Below are 24,605 nucleotides of genomic sequence, written 5' to 3' on the forward strand. Positions count from 1 at the left end.
GGGCGGGGAGGGGGGGGGGGAGCGGGACGTATTTTGACAACAGCTTGCCTTTAAAGTAATAGTATGCACATGCAGTTAGGCTGTGTCATTGTTTGGCTGCGTCACAAAAGCGCCCAAATGATTCTCAACTTCGCCGCTCGTGGCGCGACGGTTGTATCGACTCCCCAAAGGGGTCTCAGACCCTCCGCCGAAATCCGTAAGGGTATCTCCCGAGGCCCCCCCGACTTCAAGCAGTATCGGTGGTCACGTCGCGGTGACGTTCTGCTAAAGGCTGTGTCAGAGATTTGCGCTTGACCGGGATCGATTGTGCTACGACCGCTTGTGACGGCTCACGACGACATAGCACGCTGGTCGTCGTGACGGCTGTGACGGCTCACGACGACAAAGCACGCTCTCGCTCCAGCGAGAAAGTCCTGGAACGCTTAACATCTGCGTACATTTTACGCGCTATTATTTCGCGATGAACTCGATATAGTTCTAGCAATTGTATAGACCTTTCCAGCGCTTACCACCCAGGCGAAAAATGACGAGTCACTGGGCTCTGGACGCATACGAGGCGGCTTATATTTTGTCGAAGAGGGCTTCTGAGCACGCTCAGAAAGCCTTCCACAGGTCAGAGGGAAAAAATATGGCAGCGCCCAGGAGGTGATTATTGGAAAGGCCTATACGGAGAGCAAGTTCGTCTGCTGCTTGAAAAGGAGTTGCGGTGACGTCAGAACGCCGAGCTTTGATTGGTTCCGATTGGAAGGCCAGTGGGTTGACCTCAAGGCAGCTAGGATTGAGGTCTATCCACTATCCCCTCATCAGAGCGAATCAGGGCTCGGCGTTCTGATGTCTGTGCAATCCCTGCGCGAAAAGCAGACGAACTTGCGTTTCGCGTATCTGCTAGAGAGCGCGCAGATGGGATTTCGCAGATACTGCAAAACCTTCATTTTGGAGTCGGCGACATGATAAGAACGTATATTTTGCTTCCCGAGTGCGAGCTTTCTGTCTGTGATTACACTTCGTCACACGCGCAGCAAAAGTCAGGCGGAAGGATACCAAGCACGTGATGCAATTGAAAGGGTTTCGTTGCTATCTTACTGATTGCACCAGTGTGCTAATGAACAGTCGATCACAGTCGAACGCAATGTGCCTTGAACGTGGGTTCAATGTTCCAACTCTTACAGCCGAAGATGCGGAGGAAGCGATCAAGCACGGAGTCTCAGCCATTTTAGTTTCCAACCACGGCGGTCGACAACTGGACGGTGTCCCGTCAAGTGTAAGTACCGTTGCTGTTGCTTAATTCACTTGGTAATGGGCGATGCAATCCGAACCGCAAAACCAGTCTAAAACCCGGAACCCGTTCTGTGTGTTCTCTTTTTTTATGATTTTCGTAGCTTGTTGCCGCACAAAATTGTGTGGCACTGTTTGGACGACGCAGCTTGCCCACTGGCAACGGGCGAAGGCGGGTTCGAGTGGGTTGGCTGTTGCGTTGGTTTTGAGGGTAAAAGCGCTAAAAACAACGGACAAGTAAAAAAAAAACGAACGACACAGAGCGCTACTTGAAACTGAAGTTTATTCACGAATAAACTTCAGGTGCAAGTAGCGCTCTGTGTTGTTCGTCTCTTTCACTTGTCCGTTTTTAGCGCTTTGACCCTAAAAAAAGACATGGATCACCAACTAGCGCAAGTGCATACCCTCCTATGTTGCATTAGCCGCAATGAGAAAAGGGAAAAAAGCGGAGTAGTGGATGGGGCAGGAAAGGCAGAAATCTATAGAATTTTTGAGCTACTTTGAGAGGGAGAATACAACAAAAGCAACTGCTTCTTAAGCGTTTCTTTTTCTTCTGTCGGGATCCGAGAAGCGATAAACCTACCCTCTCTCCTACTCCACTCCCGGACATGGTTTGCGAGAAGGGCAGTAGCCAATCCCTTGATTGGCTACTGCGGAATCCGGGTGCGTCCAGATCCAAAAAAAACGTTTAAAGGATGCTGAACCAAAATCTGGATTTCCCAAAAATACACGGCAAAAGCGTACAGCGGGATGCTACAAACACCAAAACGTCACTCATACAGCGATATCTCGAACGAATGACCGTATTTTTCAAAAAAAGGCCCGCATTTGGTAGGAATCTTGACGTCATGTTTCTCCGAGAAGGAGAGGGAACGGCCTCGCGTCTTCTCCGCCTCGCGGCCTTGAGGGAGCGAAACGAAGAGAGGAGGAAACTAGGTATCTTGACGGTCACGCGCCTCGTCGGCCTGGTTCAATCTCGACTTCTTTTTCCAGAAATACGGCCGTCCATTTGAGGTATCGCCTTACTAGTAGCGTTGTAGGGATTGAAGCGTCCCGCCTACATCTCCAGCATTGTTTTTTTGAAATCCAAATTTCGGTTCACCATCCCTTTAATACTTTCAACTTTCGGCACCCGCAAACGACGGGTCGGGAGCAGGGTGGGGAAGGGGGGAGAGGGGCGCACCTCATTTATCAAGAACTCCACATATAGGACAAAGAGAGGCTTAAGAAGCAGTCGCTTTTGTCGTATTCTCCCCCTGGCGACTACTACCTACACCTCCTAGACCAGGAAGTACTCAGCGGTCTTTCCGCATAGACGAAATAAAAGGCCATAAGGGCCGAGCTAGGGCGTAGAAGAGAAGGCAGCACGGGTGAATTTACCGTCCTAGTAACGATTTATTATTTCTGCAAGCGTATTTATTTTCTTAAATGCCAACTGCGCACACTATTCGTGTTATGACTCTATTTGTTTACTAAAAAGGAAAAAAAAATTGAAAATGATGTAATTATCCCAACAAAATAGATTATTTTTGAAGAATGCTTAAAGCGCATGATAAAGATTGATTGAAAACGTCATTACACATCACTGTACAATCACGGTTGACGTAGCGAACGCATGTAATCACTGCATTCTTGCTTGAAACTGACACAACAGTGGATTTGAAGGCAAAAACTAGTGGTGTTATGTTCCCCTTGGACTGGAATTGGTGTTGTTTGCGCAAAAAATTTAAACAAGAATTCTTTTTTTTTTGAAGGGGAGTTTAATTTTTTTTGCAGAAAAAATTACCTGGAATCTTGCCACATATCTTCTAATTCAAGGCACGGAGATTTATCGTCAAATAAAACTTTTCTTAGCTTACACCGCAACATTAACAAGAAAAAAACTGTTGTGTCCTTCGTCCCATGTATGCAATAAAGTAGGAACATTCCTAATTAGCCAGATATATTGTTATAAAAGCTGGTTGTTATAAAAGCTGCTATAAAAGTTGATATGACGTGACTTGCTTATATGCAAGTCACGTCATATCAACTTATCTGTGTCAGGCAGCAATCAGTTTGACGAAGACTCTAAACAACTCTCCTGGTACCGAAAAAAGTGATTTCCAATGGCATCTGCTTTTAAGTAAGGACACTGAACCGAAATTTGGATTTTGCAAAGTAAAGCTGCAGAAGTGTTGAACCAGACGCTACTTTTGGAAAAGAAGGGCGCGATCAAGCGAGTTCTATGACGTAACTGTCCTCCGGGAGAATTTGAGAATGAGGAGAAGCGGCCTCGCTTCTCTCCTCCTCGCTTCGGTTCACCAGCTTGACGGGACGTAGCGAGGAGGAGAGAGAATGGAAATCGTGACGTCACTTGTCGCGTTGGCCTCGTCGGCTGGGTTCAATTGCGCACTTCTTTTCCAAAAAATACGGCGATCCCTTACATATATCGCCTTATGAAGGATATTTTTTGGTTTTGAAGCTTCCCGCCTATCCGCCCGGCCTTGTTTGGTGAGCTCAAAATTTCGGTTCAGTATCCCTTTAAACTAGCCTTTCAGACTTGGGCCAGATGTCTGGGCCTGCCCTACTCTGAACTGAACAATAAATATATAAATAGATTTCCGAGGGACAACATAAAAATATGTCATGTGGTCCCTATCCGGAGCTGATTAGGTTTTCGAGTCTAACCATTTTTGTGAGTTGTCATTTGTTGGAAGCGCTCTATAACATTGCTATGATTGACCTGTCACGTGCCCCGGGGAAAACGATACGTCCAGGCATTTTCTTAGAGCGTTTACCTATGGACGTATTTGCTTGAATCATTTTAGCCGCGTCGGTACGTGCGTCAGGGAGCAATGAATGCGTGAAGCGAGCGGAATGGACCTTTTTTTTTCAATTAAAGTTGGGGGGGGGGGGGGGTATGTGTATTCCCGTATGGGTATGTGTGCGTTAAGGAGAGCTTGAGAGGTCAAAATTTATTTCCACCTCACGCAGCGGCGAAAACCCCAAGTGCGATTGGTGTTCGAAAGGGGTGCTGCACAACTTCTCGGGCCTCCTCCACGACTGTGTGGCGGAGGATCGCCGTAGAAGTAGCGCAAATACCCTTGCGAACACAAATCAAACGTCGAGCTTCCGCCGCTCGGTGTCGTCTTTATGGGAAAAATATGTCGTCTTTATGGCTAGGTGGCGCCAGTCTCCGCCCGATTCAAAGAGAACAGCCGGCATTCATTCATTCATTCATTTATTCATTCATCCTGTTTCCTTCTGCAATCCGTTACGAGATCCTGAACCCCCGAGACAAATCTAGCGGCGCGCATGCGCAGTATCCTTGCCTTCGCTGCGGAACGGGTAACGGAGGAAGAAAGGTGGTGTACGGAAACTCCCTATTAGGCAACTTTAATAGGTCGTTCCGATGCCTCGGGTAACAGTACCCGATGACGAGATGGAGCACGCGCGAGGACGTCGGCGGGGTATTGGGTATCACTATCCGAGTCACCGGAACGATCTACTAAAACTCCATTATATGCCTTTGAGGGCGTTCCTGCGAATTCTAAGAGAATAAGGGACTGCTCTCTGTGCCCCGTTTGGTGCGTAGATCGAGGCCCTCCCCGAGGTCGTGAGGGCGGTCCGGGGTCGCGTCGAGGTCTACATGGACGGAGGCGTGCGTCGGGGCACAGACATCATCAAGGCGCTTGCCCTGGGAGCCAGAGCGGTCTTCGTCGCACGACCCAACATCTGGGGACTGGCGTACAACGTAAGCTACATGCTCGCGCACGTCGAACGGTCATCGATCATTGCGGTCGACCTCCTTAACAAAGTGATTTCGTACTTTCAGTTACATATTTCTTTTCTTAATCCTAGATTGTTTTTCTCTTTTTTTTCTGTCTAGACCCCCAGGTTTTGTTGACAGCATCAAAAGAAAGTGTGCAGATGTGTTTTCGTTTACTTCGGGTTGAAGCGTTCCATTTGACTTCCAGTTGTTAATGTCAGTAAAACGTTGGCAGATATATTTATAGCTCTGTGTTTAAATATATATTTTTTAAATTGAGTTACTTGTATTATGCTCGCTGAAAATCAGCAGACATCGTTTGGGCCTCACGTCAGAGGACATTTTCTCTACTTTGTGTAAAACTTCCCTTTCTGCCGCTCCGGTCAGCGAACATGAACAGGAGCCCACTTCACTTGTTTGAAGAATAATAAAATATATATAACCGGTAGAGAAATGCAACAATGAAAATTCTGAGTCGGACTGAATCAGCGTGTTAAACCAGACGTCTAGCGTGACCCACCCCAGTGGTCCGTTTCCTATGTACACGCGCGGAGACTTTTTCGAAGTCCTACTGAGAGGAAAGGCGGTTTCCTGACTGCCCGCGCGCGACCACAGTCTAACGTATGTTTTGAGCAGGTGTACTACCACGTTGTATGGTATGCTCCCAACAGTGTTGTATCGTCGTAGCCATATCTCAAGGACAGATGGACGTCGATCGCTTTAAGAACGTATAAAGTAGCATTCGCGCCTTATTTGTTTTTGCATAACCTATGTCACAGTTGCATAATCTATGTCACATCGTACGAGAAATAAACACGATTCAGACTTATCTGCAAGCTGGCTTTTGTGTGATCTATTTTTGACCGCGGCTCGAGGCGTCCTGTCTACTCCTTTAGGTTTTGCACGAACTGACTCTTAAAATTTACTGCGTGCGCGCTTCTGCGCTCAGCCACAGACATGCGAGACTTGTCTTACCACCGCCGGGCTAGACAGCCGCATTCCTTACGGCCTTTACTTTCGATTTACGAGCAGTGAGAGTTTTTTTTCTAATGCGTAAGGGCACGATAACGCCACCCCTCCGCATACTGCCTGAACCAACCTGAACAACTGCTCTGACCCCCTTGGTTGAAACTATGTGCCAATGTACTCGAATGAAACAATTGTAGCGCGCTGATTGAAATAATTTCCGGCTTACAATAAGCAGACGCTTGGTTATGAGAATTTGTCACCAGAATATTCGTAGCTTGAATGCCGCGTGCCGAAGTTTTCCCTTCAACTCATTGCCACGGGGCATTTGAAGCACGGATTTCGTTGTGACGAGCTTTCGAATCTGTATGCATGCAGACTGTCTTTTGTATGGTGTATGGGACCCCGTCTTAAATGAATACTGAACAAAACAATTTATCGTCTATAATAAGTGGCGCACGTTCTTTCCACGAGCCAGCAGCCGCCGGTGCACGCGAGTACACGCAACGAAATTGACGTCATATAGTCCCCCATTCGCGCTTAAAGTAAACGTGAAATGTGTGGGATTCGGTCCAATGCTGAATAAAAACAGGCTTTTTATCTCCACAAGTGAAAGCTACGGGTTTGTTAGATTAATTAATTACTTACCTTTTACACGAGATCCCAATGTAGAGATGAAAAGCTTCTCTTAATACTCCGTTTTCCTGAAGCTCATTCATTTCACTGTCACATCAAGCGTCAATGGGGGATACGATGTCCATTTCATTGCATGTGCTCGCGCACATCCGCGGCTGCTGCCTCGTAGAAAGATCGTGCGCCACTTATTATAGACACTGAAATGTTTGGTTCATCATCATTTGAAGTCCCTGCCGGCCGGCGGCATCGAGGCCTGAAGCTCAATCTATAACCTTGAAATTCCTCCAATTCAACCTCGGAGCCAAGTGGTCAACATGGTGAGATTATGGGGTCTTGCTAGGACGAGTTAAAACGCTCAGGAGGGTTGAGATTGCAGCGACCCCGCCGAGCTGCGGTGGCAGAGAAGAACTACCCCCATTGTGAATAAGGGTGCGCGCATTTCATTTAGCTCCGTCGCGATTTTACCCCCACGACCCAGATACTCAAAAGGCCTGCTTGCTCTTTCCCATGACGTCACACTAAGGGTGGGATAACGGACGGTGATTCTCTTCCTTTTTCACACGTTATCATATTTGCGTGACCAATAAGCAGAGGTGTCCTTACACATAGTGTTACGTTTAGTGTGTGTAGAAAGGGTGACCACGTGGAAATGCCTTGCATCTATACTCGTTGTTACGTCAGAAAACAAGGAAGTTGACGCAATGTTTATGCACTGCACAACTTCTTGCAAGACTTTGTTGTCGGAAGAGGAAGCTTTGCTCCCTGCAATTGAAACGTGTGTGTCTTGATAAAATATAACGGCAAGCGAGTCTCGAATTCGCTCAGACAGATCTTAATTCACCACATAAAGGAGTAAATTAGAAGTGCTCCGGCGAGAAGTCGGATCGTTTCTTAGTAAACCGTTCTTGAGGGGATTAGGAGTAAAGCTGCAGTCAATTGTAGGCGCGATTCTGTCCTGCAGACGTATGTAGGGCCTGCTTGGAATGTCAATCTTTTCCTAACGCACCTTCCAGGGTCAAGCCGGCGTGAGTAGGATGCTCGAGATACTCAGGGAAGAGCTGGACCGGGCACTCGCACTGATGGGTGAGTGTGCACCTGGTATCTCACAAGTTGCGTAAGCAGAAGGACGGTGGAGGAAGGGACAGGTGTCGCAACTAGGTCAGAAAAGGGGGCTGAAATTCCAATCGGGCTTCGCGCATCTCCCGCCAGGGGCACTGACGGGTTGGGGATCCGCGCGGCCTTGAAAACGTGTGGGCGAATAAAAGCGATTCCTGGAGCTCCTCTAATGGTGCGCCCTCTCACGGGGTTTGTCAAAAATGTGAGCGAACCTTCGACGCACTTGCTTCATGGCGAGGAGGCGCCGTTCAGTCAACTGTATTTTTACACCCCGATGCAGGAGTATATACCGGTAAAATTAAAAACGTAATTGTTCCGGAATACAAAAGGTCGGAAGAAAAAATTGACTAAAAATATAGATCAAGATTTTAAGCATAATTCAGGGGCTGCTTTGTGTGTTTATTCAAGTTCCTACTTCAGTTTTACAACCGACACCTCGAGCGTGGATTGTAACGCTGTTGTTAAATGTAGTGGACCAAAGCAGTTACGCTCTGCGATCTACTGAGCATTGAACACCGCATTTTACGTTTACGTCCTCAAAAATAAGGACTTTGCCTTGCTATTGTAATAAATAAATTTAAAAATATGTTCGCTTATTTCGTGTCACTAAAATCTTCATTACAGTTTTTTTTTTCAATTTAGAAAATGTATTTATTAAAAGCCCCTTTAAAGAGTTAAACACAAGTTGTATAAATTATTTCCTTTTTTTTTTGCTTCTAGTTTGGTATTAATAAAGAATGCTTTATAGTCTATAACTGCTTTCAATATAGTGAGGCTCAATTCAGGTTCGCTCAGTGTTTAATGTAATAAATGAATAGATGTGGGCTTAGCTCACATAATTATTAATCAATGAGTGAAAATGATACGGAACCTCGATGCGAAGGACATACCAGAACTCATACTTTTCAATATATCGACAGATTGTTTGTCTCAATGAGTATTAACTGAAGCTGGTTATGGAAAGAGAAAATAAGCCTATAAAATTACCGGTTTCAAAGCATTAACAAACTCTATCACCTTGTGGTTTTAAAAAAGCCGTATTTTTCACCTGATTCACGTAATTATGGCTGGAAAATTGAACAATTAACCTTCCGACTAATCAAATAATACTTTGATCGTGATTAATAGTTTGTATCGTTTATTCGGTAATATTTTGGACGATCAAAAAGAAAGTAAAAATTGCACGCTTTCAGCACGCAGACGCGAGCGAGTACACCTTTACGAAGGGCAAACTTTAAGTCAAATACTAGCCTAAAGTAAGTTAGGGCAAGATTCTTAACTTCTGAGAAGTGCAGAAGGTTACACGCATCCCAGCCACTTCAACGCCGTTCAAGTTCCCGTTTAGCGCAGCGGATGAGGTCGCTCGTGCCGGAGAGTATGAAAGAACCTCTTTGCCTCCTGCAGCTGAAGTAATAATCTGTGAGTGTGGGCGTCTTTGAACTGTTGTTAACTACACATCAAGGTTGATTTAGTATAAAAATTGTAGATTGCACCGTTTATTACATATTCAGCGAAGGCAAAAACAAAATGAATCAATTTTGACTTTTGAAATATTATGTGAAGAAATAAACGAGACCGATTAATCGATTAAAGGGTGGTGATTAATCGGGTAAATCCATTTAATCCGTCCAGCCTGTCTTCATCTTTGTTCTTTTGCTAAGTTCCGCTTAGATGAAGATGATGGAAGAACCTCGCCTTCATCGCCGTTCTTGCTAATTTCTGCTTATGTGCAGCGAATCGAAGGCTCAGGCACAGAACAAGTCTCAAAACCATCTCGTTTGTCAGCGCTGCACGATATTTTGAGATGGAACTTAGAGGGATACTGAACCGATATCTTGGGTGAAGATTCTTAATTGTAATGGCATTTATAGCACATTGTCTTGAGCGAGATTGTGTCCAAAATTCATTAAATAAAAATATAAATATTGCACCCTGGTGCGCGTTTCTAGAAGCTTGCTTCTTGACCACGTTAATTGTCCGACTATCCAGGATAGCTTGGGGGGGGGCGCTCTGTGCGGTCTCGGCTAGGTATCGTAAACTCCCGCCCTTTACACACGGCATAGCTACTAGTCACCCATCCAACCGGTGTTTGGCACCCTCGGCCCGTTTTGTAGGAAAAAAGGCGCCATTCATTGTTGTAAAATTGCTCGAGGCACGTGCCGCGTGCCACTTCTGGGAAATTAGTGGCGTCTGAAATCTAGCTCAGTGCTACAGTGTACTAGACTAGTACACTGTATCAGTGCTGCGCTGTGCCGCCATGATTTCCCCAAGGGCTGCACGTTGCACGTGCCTCGTGCATCGACGAACCTTGTGCAACTTTTGAAACATAAAGAGGCTTTAGTTTCGTGCTCGTCAAGCGTGCTCGTACCTGCTCATACGTCGAGCTGCTTCGGCTATGTTATGGCGACGTAAGGCAACAGCAGCTGCGGCAGGGGCAGCGAAGTGCCGTCTGATTAGAAGCGCGAGCATATACTAAGGTAGAGGCATAAAGTTCTGCCGTATGATACTCCTTTCACCCTTGCTGAGACTGGAAGCTCCGTCTCCAGCACGAGCTCGCTGGCCTCCACAGTGCTTTGGCTGCGCGTGCCTGCCCATTCAGACTTGTGTTAGCAAGGGCAGAAAGCTGCGACCCGGCCACGTTGTCGTCGTCGTCGGATTGCATGCTCAGTACGAGGCTCCAGGTCACGGTGTGAGATACACTCTTTAGGTGAGGACACGGCGGGGATGAACTCGCAGCTGAGAAATCAGATAGTGTTCGCTCGACGGGCATCCGAAAGGCTGCATTATTCCGCGGCCATCATGCCCGCGGCTGACAGTGTTTCCGGCGGCCAAACGGCGAAACTGTGCGAGAGTGAAAAAAAGTATATCGTTGCCATGACACCCCGGTACACCGTGGTCTTTCTGCACGAGCGACAACCTCGCAGGAGCTCTGCGCGTGTGGAGCATGAGGCGGCACGAGCCGTCTTTGCCGTGCCCACGGGGGGGGGGGGGGGGGGGGGGGGGGGCTGACTGAGTTACGGCGACATTTTGTTTTCAGCGATTTCTTTGTATTTTCCCTGCGAGGACGTGCTGTAAGCATCGGTTATTACAAGGGATGGCATCACTCAAGCAGAAGGACGTTGAGTCACCCTAGTACAAACTAGGGTGCCTTCATGTGCGCTTTGCTTGAGGTGATAACAATCTTTGTAGTACCCAATACCGACAGCACGCTTTCTTGAGGTCATTTCGAGGTCATAGGTCACAAAATGACGCCGTAGCACCGACAATGCCAGGAGCTCATGCCGGAAACGCGCCTTCTCGCGCTCAAAAAAAAAAAAAAGAAAAAGAAAAGAAGGCGTCGGGAACAAAATGGTCAGATGTCATGAGCCTAAGCAAAACGCACATGAAGGCACCCTATAGAATGAAAAAAACGTATATACAGGACAACGACGAACGAAAGCGAGAGCAAGTAAGCATACGTCAGCTGCGCCATGGCTATACTGCAGAAGGCCTCGCTCGCACCGTCTGCTTCCAGCTGACGGTTCGCTCGATCGGCGCGATCGTAAAACTTAGTTCAGAGAAATACAATATTCTGATCGTCATCCATCTGTGCGAATGGCGTACTTGGATGCTGTTACCAACCGGGGATCTCGCTCGGGCATTATTTTTGCAACTTCACATTACATTTCGGTTTTCCTTTAACGGGCACTCTCGCCACTTCCGCCGCGCTAAAACAAAGTCACGTTGCAGCAACACACAAAGTCTTCTCCGTTTCACGTTAGGTCTGCCCGCAGCCGATGCCTGATCCGACAGAGCCGATCAAGTAGCGCCAAAAAGTACATCGTCACGACGCCCGTCGTCTTCGTGCGTTTTCAACCGCCGACTAAGCCAATCGCGTACAGAACATGGCGCAGTATCACGGGGCATTCACTGCGTGGCTGGATTACACGGAGGCATTAAACGTACAAAGATGACGAGAGCCTTGATGATAGAATTTTGCCGCTGAGTGATTGGCTTCATCGGATCTCACCGGCCGCAGTCGGACCTGACGTAAAACGAAACACAATCCCCCCACAACCTCAAAAAAAAAAAAAAAAAGGATTAGTGGAGCACGTGGGGCTCTCTCGTACATGTTGCGACATCTCCCGGGAGAAGCCGTGCGATATTGTGTCGCTAGTCGCGCATGCGCGTAGCTGAGCCAAGCAGCCAGTGGCTGTTTGCGTCCGGGGCGCGACCCCCGATTTACTTCCGGAAGGCGATTGCTACAAAGCATGTTACTGAAGGTTGTCCACTTCTTTAATCGTCGCATGAAACTCGCGATTTATTAACGCGAGAGCGTTAAGGGGCTCGTGTCACAAAAAATCCGATGTCGGTTGCGTCTGGTGGAAATCTGGAATTGGTCCGTGGGCTCATGACGTCACGGCCGCATGCTCTCGCGCGGAAATGTAAAAAAAAAGAAAACCACAACGCTTACGTGAAACTTGACGTCACGTGACATGTAATGCGAATTAAATGTCGCCGCAGGTCTCCAATGGTTTCACTTTATAAAGTATTTCATTTACCCTAAAGATATATTTTCAAAATTTTAGGCGGAATTTGAAGCCAAGACCAATCGTTTGTGATCTAGACACGCTACTCATTAAGCCGCACAAGGCACGCTCGCACTGCTTGGGAACGAGCGGGAGTTGTTATGTTTATATATTTCGGTATCGGGGGGAGGGGGCTTTCAACTATTAAAGGCGAAGGCTAAGCGTCCTTTTATAATTTTTTATCCGTCCTTCGAGATGTAAAGATATGTTGCCTCCATTATAAGAAAAACGCGAAAAAAAAACCATTTTGTTTTAGTCATTTAAAAGAAGAAAAAAAAAACGCGTGCCTTGTCACTACGCATTTATATATTATAAACGACTAGCTCACTGCAAGGGTGTTGTTCCTTTTTGTTTTTCACAACTTGAACCTCTAGGACAATATAAATATGCGCACGTATAATAATAAAAAAAATCTTTCTGATGTCGGTTATCATGGGTTGCGCATGGAACATGAACAGTCACTGAGTACTTGGCTCAGCTGTCCGCATGCACGACTCGCGACACCAGATAGCACGGCTTCCCCTGGCAGATGGTGTCACAGGTATAAGCTATACGCCCTCGCGCTCCGCTGGTTCATTTCGTTTCGTTGAGCACTGTACAATGCCAGCTCGTGACGTCATGCCGATCTCGGGGTGCCGGCTGTGCGAATCTCGGAAAGGTCTGCTGGCGGCGTATACGCAGTGGTGTAGCCAATGCACCTGTGTATAACAGTGCGTCGATGTGTATGATCAGAAAGAAGGCGGGAAATGATATTGCGCTTCTATACGAAGCAAGTTATTGTGATGTAGTTTAACACCTGTAACTGTGGTGCAGAAAAAAAAAACTTTCAATCGAAGGGACTTTCTCAGATGGGAACGTCTGGAAACGTTCCTTTCAGTGTCTGTTCTTTCGACTAAAAGTTTCTTTTCTTTTGTGCACCACAGTCTCAGGTGTTATACGACAAGATTAGCTACCACCAGCTCGACTGTGAATTTAGTCTTTTCACTAACAAGTTATCGTGCCTTGCAGGGTGTTCTTCCGTCGATGAACTCCGTCCCGAGATGGTTGTTCACCAAGAATACTACTACGATCTTCTGAAAAGACCCCAAAAATAGCCGTGACGGCGGCTGGATAAGAAGTAAGAACCCGCGGCTTGAGGCTCGTTACCTCAAACCGACAATAAACAGGAAATCGCGCAATGCATCGCTTCTCGTTTCCTTTTTTTTTAACATAAATCAACGAGGCACACAACCGAGAGGGGAAGATCGGTGGTGGCCGAGTGGGCCAGCGCACGCCAACTCGGAGCACCTGGAGTGAAAGCTCACGCTGCAGAGCCCAATGGACCCTGGCTTCAATTTCCACCCCTGCCCGTCTCGATGTGGATGAGCATCGTACCGGCGTGCGGGCAGGTCTATAGCAGCTGTACTGCACTGGCCAAATTTCTCATCTACAGTGGGTAACAATGTCATCGTGTCTCTCGCGGACTAACCATCCCCGTTGTAAGAACAACAAATAATTACTTTATTGTTTGATGATGTTCATATTGCTCACTACTACATTGCAGAAAACGAATCCTTGAAAATATTTACCAATATCGTGTTGACCCTAAAGCCGGAATCGCTCCGGTCGTACATCGTACAAAATACACAGTGTTTGCAGCAGACACGACGACAGAATTCTCTGCTCATGCATCTCGTGCATGCTCGAAGAATGTTTGCTTCATAGTTATGCAGACTTCAAACATGTCTGCAGAAAGTTTTTTTTTTTTTTTCTGAATTGCCAATATGAGAGGAGCATTACATAAAAAAAAAACCTCAAACACTAGAGAGTTTTAGGGAACCATTTTGCACATTTGATACGGTATGGTTAACACTCCGGTACAAACTGCGCATGCGCTACAGCCTAACACTGGCACATGCACAGTTCGCACCGGAGGGCCCACCATACCCTATCGAATGTGCAAAAACGGTTATCTAAAACTCTCTACTGTCTGCAAACTGTCTTTTATGTGTTGTTCAACCAGATTGGCCGCGGCTCAAGAGTAGCCTCAGGCTACTCTTAAGCACGCAGGTCAGTACTTATTTACGGAACAAAACCGACATGCGCAGTGAAAAGAGTGTGAATGCACAGGCTATAGGCTGCTGGTAGCTAATCGTGTCGTTTAACACCTATACATTTTTGCATGAAGGGAAAACCGTCAGGGATGGATGTGTTTTCAGAAATTCAAACTATATCCAATATGAGGATTCACAATAAAAGAGGTAGGTTTTAGAAGTTCCCTTTTGATTCTGTTCCTTCGACTAAAGGGTTTTGCATTTTCTGCACCGCAGTTTTGGGCGTTTAGCGGCATGACATGTGCAGCTCCTGGTACTTTGTGCAGCCCAGACAAGCGCATGAGACAGACATAACTGTAGGTATAGAGTGTTACATTTCCCCGAATAACTATATCTTCAGTACAAATTGAAACCATCAGAAATCGTCGAAATTCCCATTTAAGGCTACAGCACATGCGGGAAAAATCAGCCAGCGATCAGACGAAATTTGGAACATGAGACAATTCTTTCGTGCATATGATGGAAAAACAAGGGCATTTACTGACGTCAGTGGGAAACATAGCTTCGTTGAAAGCTAATTTCCTATTTATGTGCAATAAGTACCTATGCATGATTCGTTCTTCAAATTATGAAGTGTAACCATTCTTTTTGGTTCCAACTTTGTACGATTTTTGGTTGGTTCTTTTCACATGTGTTCCACCATTGAGTTCTTCGTAGGCTAAGTTTCTCGGTAAATACTGGACCTAGTTCCAATTTGTTTCTTTCCCTTTTTGTATGAGCTCTCATTCACAGAGCACACCCTATCACGGCGTAGTGGAATTTCCCATAGCGGTACTATATTTCCCAGTGTTTAATGTTTTCGAAATAGATCTGGGTCAAAGTCGGCAGCTGTTAGTAAGGGGACAAGAAAAACTTCACTTCATATCCTGTAGCGTTCGGTACAAAATACGCTTGCCGAATGAGTCATCCGTGCTTACGATCAAAGTGTGTCACGCGCACACAAAGGCTCCGATGTGAATGCCGATCCGAAATTTCGAACGCTGCGGTTAGGCTGATAGCTCACAGTGCACTTGTTCGAACAGATTGGAAACGCTATCCCTTAAATATTGGTTTCGCCGTTTTTTTTTTTTTTTTTTTTTTTTGTGAATGGAAATAGTATTGTTATATGAAAAAAAAAAGAGCAACGAACAATCAACTCGAGCATTCATACAGAAACTCTAAGTTGATGGCGATGATGCACACGCATACTGAATAAAAGGTAGAGGTAACTTTACACCGTACCAACGTTTACAAATCCACAACCCAGCGTGCAACCTCCACATCGCAGCCCATATTGCACTCGCGAGTTCGTCGCATCGGAAAGCGAGCAAATCAAGCGCCGTATACGCACAGATGTCGAAGATGAAACCGGTGGAAAGCCCGTCACTGGAATGGTTTTTCAGGCATAGGCTGTATCGAAGATACATGTATCTTCGATACTATCTCTGGATACATTTTGCGTATCGGTATTAGATATGGCTCGTCAGAAATAAAAAAAACAGCTAGAAAATGTGCACCAATAATGGTTAATATTGGGGAGGTTTGTGTACCGAATATTTGTTCAAAAATGTGCATCAATATTGGTCATCATTAGGTCCATAGTATAGCCAATATGGGTACAGTCAATATAGCGTGCGTTGCACTTTCCAATATTGGCCAATATTGATGCCCATATTTCCCATTATGGGACCAAAATAGGACCACTATTGATGTTCTGCCTGGGTACCTGTTCGCAAATTCTTTAAGTGGTGAAGCCTCTGATAGTAATTTGGCTTCAATACTGCAATGGCAACATGAGCCATGAAACCCCTATTTAAAAAAGTGAATCGGAACTTCTATATATATGCCAACTTACCACGATGGTTATTCCCCACCGAGCCTTATACTTACACGGCGAAGACGGTACCCGCGTGTAACTCTCACCCCTTATCTAAGTCAACTATTCTAAAAATACTAAAGTAATTTCAAAATAATTCAAAATTCAATTATTACTTTCATAAATCCGTCACTGCGCGTTTTACATTCTAGAAACCTGTGAGTCAGGATCGGAGAGCGTATGAAATTAGCTTCCCACTGATTCCCGCAATGCAGGCCGTTCCATTACGCTGCAATGAGGTGCTTCGAGTTTTGGAAGAAGTCCACTGGTTACATGTTCCGTGGGCCTCCGGTGTATTTCAGAGTCTAGAATACTGCACATGTAAGTGCGGCGTCTCAAGGGTGTGAGGCGTATGCCGCAAAGATTGGAATGTTTTTTTTTTTTTTCAGCATTACGCTGCCATTGGTAGCGCTACATATTCCATCAAAATATTTTTAAGTTCAATGGGGAAGCGACATCACCGTTATTTCTTTAAATCGGTGAAGAGCTATCCGGTATAAATTGTTTTTATATCTGACCATACGATCGACAGACAAGGACGTCGTGCAGTCTCCTTTCCCAAACTCTCGGAAAGTAGACGATGTAGACCTGGGTTCGTCGGAATATACCTGGGCTTAAGTAGAGTGAAATTAAGACCCCAGTATCATAATATAATGTAAAGAGGTTTACGGATGCATGTAAGTTGGGATAAGGTCCACTTCAACTGAATAAAACGTGTTTTCAGGAGAGTGTTGAAGACCTTGCGGCGGCGTCTCGCACACCGTTGACGCCTTGCTGGTGAACGCCACCGTGCGTAAAAAACGAGGCGGGCACTCGAAGGCTAGTTCGGGGAGACTCCTCTTTAAAAAATACCTCCTTAGCAACAACAAAAAGTACTTTTCTAGTTTTGCGATATGTTGAACAGATGAGGCGGATTGAAATTTTGGCTATTTCGAAATTCCCGGGCACCGTTACCCGCATTGATTTTTCTGGCTCTAAATCTGGCGGTTTCTGCATGAACATTAGATTTTTCGATTAATTAAAACGCATCAAAACAAGTAATTAAAAATTGAACACATGCAATTCAATTATTACTTTTAAAAGGGGAAAAAGTAATTGTAGCTAACACTTAACACTGAGTAGCCTTCAAAATAAAAGGAATTCATAATGTGTCTTAATTTTGTAGCCCTTATTTGGCCTCAAAATGGTGTTTTTCATTGTTTGTGTGTTAGCGTAAGATAAGAAATATTAGGCAATAAGGCGCCCACAGAAATCTTCGTGGTACGCAACTGTTTTCACGGTGTTTTTCTTGACTACACAGGTTTTATGCCCATTCCAGAAATTTAGAGCGTCATATCAGCAAAAATAAAAATATTTTTAACAACATTGTTTTTTCCATGGATTTTAGAGTTTTTTTTATTCAAATTAATCGTTTCTTTTATATATCAGACATGAAAAAGTCGCCGTATCGTATCAAGCAATGTCGAAATCTTAAGTGACTGTTTTTTTGTTTATGATTTGTTTATTGATGATACGATACGTACAGAAACATGACGAACAACATTATGGTGCGCTTCTATATCTGTTAGATCGGTCCCATCAGATCGTGGCGTCGGCTGCGTCATGACTTAAGGTGAAACGAAGTATAGCGCATTCTCAGCTTAGTGGTGTATGGAGTATAGTAGAAAGTTTTACATTTTCATCGATGCATAAGTTTAAAGATTCCTTAAATCGTCTCCAACGAAGTTTTAGAAATATCTATCAGTCAAACAAGAGACTGGTACTGCATTTAGAATAAACGATGATATAGTTGAAGAGCCATAAAAGATAGCCGCCAGTTTTAACGAACATTTTAAATCTGTTTTTACTATCGATGATGGACGGCTGCCAAATTACACTGTTGATCAGGTTGTGCCAGAGTTGTATGACCTTATTTTCACTGAAGAAGGCATCCTTAATCTGCGTCTTAACGTCGATTCTAAGGAGTCAATGGGACCAGATTTAATTCCAAATGCTTTTCTGATACGTTACTCTGGGTGGATGGCTAAGTACTTGTTGATAATATTCCGAAAATCATTAGAATGGAGTGCTGTTCCTAAAGAATGGAAAATAGCTAAAATTATATCTGTTTTTAAATCGGGCGACAAAAAAAATGTTGCACACTATAGGCCCATGTCCATAACGAGTCAGTGTTGTAAACTGTTGGAACATATAATTTCTATAAACATTTTCGATTACGTTGAAAAGGTAAATATCTTAGGGGCAAGTCAGCATGTATTTAGAAGAGGCCTGTCTACAGTAACCCGGTTGATAGAAGTAACGCATGATTTTGGTAAGGTAATGAATAGCAGAAGTCAGGCAGATGTTTTATTTCTGGATTTTACTAAAGCCTTCGATAAAGTTTCTCACAACAAGCTTCTTGTAAAACTGAATACCATACTTAACACAAATTAATCAGTGAAATGGTTAACCTCATACCTAGCAGGAAGAGAACAGTACGTTTGTTTTAAAGGTCATGAATCTGATTCCCTTTTCGTTGACTCCGGCGTGCCCCAGGGCTCTGTCTTGGGACCCTTACTTTTTCTGTTATATATCAACGATATCACTAAAAACATAGATGTCAACATAAGAATATTCGCAGACGATCGCGTTTTATACAAAGAAGTTAAGTCCTATCAAGACCAAATTGTTTTAAATAATAGCTTAAAGAGCATACAGTCTTGGTGTCGGGAATGGCAAATGAAGCTGAACACCTCAAAAACTGTTTTAATGTCCATTACGCGGAAAACGTACCCTCTGGAGTTTTCCTATTGCATTCATGGTCAACCTATTCAACGTGTCGAAGAATATAAGTACTTATGGTAATATTTGGTAATAAGCTATTATGGGACAAACACATTGATTACATTAAAACAAAAGCGACCCAGCGCTCCCTTGAAACGTCTCTTGAAGCACTCTTCCCCTAGCACAAAACTTAGTCTATAAGACGATATTAAGGCCAATCTTAGAATATGCAAATGTTCTCAATGACCGTTTATTAAATTAATACTAATAAGGTAGAAGGTGTGCGAAGGAAAGCAATACGGTTTTTTTTACAACAAATATGAAACGCGAAGCTCCCCTTCAGAAATGTTGCAACCATCTAACATTAAGCGAAAGCGCGAATTTAGATTAAATAAGCTATTTTTAATGATTCAGGGTAAATTAAATATTGACACTTCCAAATATATGACATTTTCAGGCAGGTTAAGCACCAGATCATCTCATGCACGTTCAATACTGGACTATCAAGTGCGATTGGACACCTTCAAATACTCCTTTTCCATAGGACCATTGTTGAATGGGACAAGCTTCCCACTGATGTTGCCAATTCAGACTCTGCTGACTATTTTATCAATAAAGGCACTGTCTTCGTATCAAAATAGATTGAAATTAAATTTTCTCATTTTTAGATGACTTGTTAATAGTTATTGTTTTGTATGCTGGGTGCTATATATATTGCATAATGTTTTAGGCCTCATGCCTGCACGCTGATGTGACCAATTCAGAATCTGTCTTATTAATATTTATTGTTTTGTATGCTGGGTGCCATTTATCTTCATATTGTATAATGTTTTGGGCAACAGTACCCTGGTGTTCAATTGTAGTCTTCTTATTATTTGTATTTTGGTGCCTCTCCTACCACGGCCCTTTAAAAAGGGCCAGGTAGTATTGATGAATAAATAAATGAATAAATATCTGCCTTGAGATCGACAACAAAAAAATCCGTTCCCTCCGTTACTTGTCGCACTTTTCTAAGAGCCCAAGTGTTGTTCACGGTTAGAGAACGCCCTCTTTTTGCGCTTGAATGATTACGATGCGCGCGAGGCAGCATTTTCTACGTAAAACGCGGCAGCCGAAGTAAAATAAAAAATATATATATATATATATAAAACTCGAAAATAGGCAATGACAACGGTTTACATAGCGGGAAACCCCTGGCTTCAAATCTCGCTCAATGTTGATACGCCTAAAGTCCCTTATACTCCTTTTTACAAGTAACGACAACCCATACATATGACACAGCACATTTTGTTGGAATAAAATGGCATCTATCAGTTGAGTCTTCTGCTGTGGGCCGCCATTCGCTTTATAAAACCTGCACCGTCACTTCACGGAGCTTCAAAGAATGTCGCTTCTTCAAGGAAGCTCGATCCTCTCTAGGAACTTTACATACGCCATGTGTGTGTGTGTTGGGGGGGGCGGGGGGTGAGACCTAGATCAGATTGTCCCAGAAAAGTTGGCCATGTGCGCACTAAGGGATGGTTGTCTTCACCACTGATGTATATTGTAGTAGGCTGGATCGCGGATCGAGGCTTGCTTCGCTCGGGTCGAGTGGCACCACCGGCGGCCATTGCTTGACACCAGCAAATACATTTAACCCCAAGAGAAAAACGCAGTGGTGGAAATGCTGCGCCATTGACCCCGTAAGTGACTACGTCACAACATGGCGTCTGGGTCCAAACAAACCGTTGCTAGGGACTTTGCAATGGACTAATGCATGGGGACTTCACATAAGGCTAGATTTGTGCTTACAAGAAAGTAAATATTTTTTTGTAAGCAACCTAACTTCTTGATATCTAATTATGGTGTTCTTGTCGTCTCAGTGTGGTATTGCAACGAGGAAAGCCATTTTTTAAGTATTACACTCCGCGTTGCTTTAGTAGCAGACGACACGAAAGATTTGCTGGCCTCTGTTGCAGCGGGCGTCTTTATTGAATTGCGTCGGTAAACGAGCGACAAAAACAAGTGCATCGCCATGGCCGTAGAGGCCGCAGCAATGTGCGTTTTTGTTTATGTGAAGAACCCAGCGTACTTCAGAGGGGCGAAAATGCCGTAAAATCAGAAGACGTCGGGCTGCTCAGTTATGACGACGACCTGAAGTGCATTACCGGCGGAGTGCAGGCCAGCATGAAAAAAACAAATCCTAAGCTGTCGGGGTAGGTCATTTATTATTATTATTATTATTATTATTATTATTATTATTATTATTATTATTAATATTGTGAGGTTATTGAAGAAGTGCATGTCTATCGCGATTTCGCAATATTTTGCTTTTTTTTCCCTTGGTATACATCAAATTCCGGGAATGTGCTCTTTTGCTGAAGATCTCCATCGAACCCGCTATGCGAGAACAATCTGTAATAAACTCACCTTATGCTTTTTATCAAGTTCTTTCGTGCTTTGGGGTCTTGCGGAAATCTGAAGAAACTGCAAGAATCTTTCTCTACGTGATGGTTAAAACCATGCACCCTCCCATAGCAAGAGTCCGCAAACAAAATCTGGGATCTCAACTGATTGCCTGAAGTGCTTTTCTCACGGGTGCAATGCGATCATTTAGCAGACGATCATCTTGATCGACGCCCGGACTTTAAATAAAACTTATTTTGCATCGCACCCCACTATGAATTCTTATAAGTGTTTGAAACTCATTATAATTTAAACAAATGCAATATCAGGATATCGTCTTTATTCCCATGATTCAAAACGACGGTATCCTTGGCCGGCCGGCGTGTGGCAGGCGGCATACTTTTTGCATTGGTTGTCTGCTGCAGGCATTTTGAGGACCGGAAGTTGCAGTCGTAAATATTTCAGAAACAAGCGATTACCGGTACGCTTCTGTCGAAACATATATGACCTACAAGCTTTCTATATTTGTGACTTTTAGAAGTTTAAATCCTACTGCTGACTTTTGAACGGTCGGGTTTTTGTAGCGAAACCTAGCCACATGTATTTGTTCATAACAACGACCCTAGCAACGGTTTGTTTGGACCCATGACGTCGCACTTACGGAGTCAATTTGCGCAAAACTGCGCCAGAACAAAACCCCAAGAACAAAACAGTTTTTTTTTATGCCTAAGTACTATTTTCGAAGAGTAGGGCTGCGCGAATAGTCGAATTATAATATACTTGTTTCAAATTATACGCTATTTGATATTCGCTTCAAAATTAACTGTAATATTCATACTTTTCGAAGTGATGATAGCGGCGGTTTAGCCCCCTTGAGTGCGCTTCTTGTCAAGCAACAATGTACTATGCAGAAGCAATACCCGCGGAGCTGGCAACGCGATCTCGCGAATTGCTTCGCCGCAGCGCAGCAGCGCACTTAGGCGAAAAACATAGCTTCAAATCGGTATAACGCACGGGCGCGCCTGGTGGAATAAATTATAAATAAAGAATAAGACGTTCTGATTGTTGATACTTATATTCCAGTAAAATCTTAAAAATTTAGCTGTGGCTTTTATGCAAGGGTGTATGTTAGGAGGCGATGTTTTAACAACCGGCGTTCATTAGTTGTGCTTGTTTTGCTTTAATTCAGAATTGAAGAAAATATTTTCATGTAGTGTGGTCGGTTTGCCTTGCTGCATACCCGACCCGAGGAATAACACGGAGCCAACGGTTTCAACAACAAGAAACTACATTTAATGGGACATGGACGAGACGATTAACATGGTTACCAGCGGCGCCTGAGTCCAGGCAGCGACTCCCTGTGCGCCGCCTCTGATCTGCCTTATCAAGGCGGCGCATCCGATGTGCGCGTGGCTGGCGTGACGTCGCCGCCACGCGGGAAAACTTCGGCACCTTTGCCTCGCAGTCGGGCAACTTGGCTGGGGAGCCGCCAGGGTGCCCACACTTCCCCCCCCTCAAGCTTCGTCCGGCATGTCGATGACGGGAGACGTTGTGGGCGTCAGGGGGTGGATGGCGCTGTTGGGCGGACTGACGTTGTAAGTCCGGCCGGCGCCTGCTGGACGAGCGCGGCGGCTGCTGACGAGCGCGGCGGCTCGGTCAGCTCCAGCTTGTCACTTCAGCTTGTTCTGGACCAGGCCTCCAGCAGGTGGCTGCTCTGCACGTGGTCCATGGTTCTCTGGGCTGCCCCTGGCGCGCCGACGTCCTTGGTGGCCCGGTCCACCATGAGACCGGCCGCCGTGTGATTCCGATGGCGGCTGTGGTGACGGTGGTGTCCATGAGCCAGCTCCACAGAAAAACAAAGAAGCAGACGACATGGAGCTCAGTTGAGGGTTGAGCCTAACGTCATCTTCGCACCCCTTCCAGAAAGTTTGAAATAACGGATCTGAGGTGGGCACACAATCTTCTCCCCCCTCTTGAAAAGGGGGCAGATCCGTGGAAGTAGACAACTACCCCCAAAATGCAAGAGAGGCCAAGGAGACAAAAAAAAAAGTTCCTCTCTCTTTGGTGTCACCGACGTCGCAGGTTATACCGCCGCCTTGGTGGAGACAAGGGGGTTTCCGGAACGGGACTGCCGTCAGTGTCGTTCCGGTCCTGCGAGGAATCTTCGTCTTCTGCTTGGAAAAATCGTTTAAGGTCGGTGACATGAACAGGTCCGGTTTCCTCACTAGACTCACAGTTAACTAGTTTGTAAGTGAGTGGCGAGCCCTTTTCACGCACGCGAAACGGACCTTCCCACCTGTTGGCGAGGGAGGCTGCGAAGCCTCGAGCGGCGTCACTCAGTGGGTGAGTACGCCGGAGTACAAAATCTCCCACCTCGAACTGCAAGTCACGTCGCCCCCGGTTGTACTGTTCAGCCTGCTGTACCCGGGCGACGTCGAGATTTTCTCTGGCCTCTCGAAGGTTATCGGAGAAGCGCTTTCGCAGGTCCTCTGCGAACTTCACGTAGGGGCGAGGCCTTCCTCCAGACTCTGTAGAAAGGAGGCTGTTAGAAAGCGGGAATGCGAGCTCCTTGCCGAAATTTAATTGGGCAGGAGTGAGACCCGTTGACCGATTAGTGGTTGTACGGGTCGCGAATGCCAGCTCGGGCAGTTTCGCGTCCCAGTCCTTGTGGCGCTCTGTGTAGGCCACTAGCATCATCTTAAGGTTTCGATTTACCCTTTCCGTGATGTTTGCTTGCGGGTGGTACGGGGAAGTTCTTTTGTGTTTGATTCCCAGTACCGCGCATGCGTCCACAAACACCTTACTCGTGAAATAGGAGGCATTATCGCTTACAAGCTGTGCAGGAAAGCCAAACCTAGCGAATGTTTCGAGTAGACACTCCCAGATTTTTTGCGAATCTAGCTTCCGCAATGGAAATAACTCAACCCACTTCGTGAAGTGGTCGGTTACCACGAACAAGTACTGATTGCCCCGGGTACTACGTGGAAAGGGGCCCATGACGTCACAGCAACAAATCTGCCAAGGGCTCTGACTCGCGATTGGTTGCATGAGACCGGGGGGCTGGCCACCACGTGGTTTTGCCTTCTGGCACACCGAGCAGCTACGAGCATATCGGAGCACATCCTGCCTCATGCCTGGCCAGGTAGCAATTTGGGATAACTTTTCGTAAGTCTTGCTCCCACTGCTGTGTCCTGCCAAGG

General features: G+C 45.3%; 1 protein-coding gene across 1 annotated transcript in view; it reads left to right on the forward strand.

The window, feature by feature from the left end:
- LOC121832965 (hydroxyacid oxidase 1-like) overlaps positions 1–13,487 on the forward strand; it is a 34,755-nt gene extending 21,268 nt beyond the window's left edge. Inside the window, exons 5-8 of the mRNA XM_042286973.1 lie at positions 1,170–1,261; positions 4,850–5,008; positions 7,639–7,708; positions 13,318–13,487. Of these exons, the coding sequence (XP_042142907.1) occupies positions 1,170–1,261; positions 4,850–5,008; positions 7,639–7,708; positions 13,318–13,403 (407 nt within the window). The 3' untranslated portion in view covers positions 13,404–13,487. The remainder of the gene's footprint in view (positions 1–1,169; positions 1,262–4,849; positions 5,009–7,638; positions 7,709–13,317) is intronic.
- The last annotated feature ends 11,118 nt before the right edge of the window (positions 13,488–24,605 follow it).

The sequence above is a fragment of the Ixodes scapularis genome, unplaced genomic scaffold, assembly GCF_016920785.2.
Source record: "Ixodes scapularis isolate PalLabHiFi unplaced genomic scaffold, ASM1692078v2 PGA_scaffold8__174_contigs__length_109621045, whole genome shotgun sequence".
NCBI classification, from domain to species: domain Eukaryota; kingdom Metazoa; phylum Arthropoda; class Arachnida; order Ixodida; family Ixodidae; genus Ixodes; species Ixodes scapularis.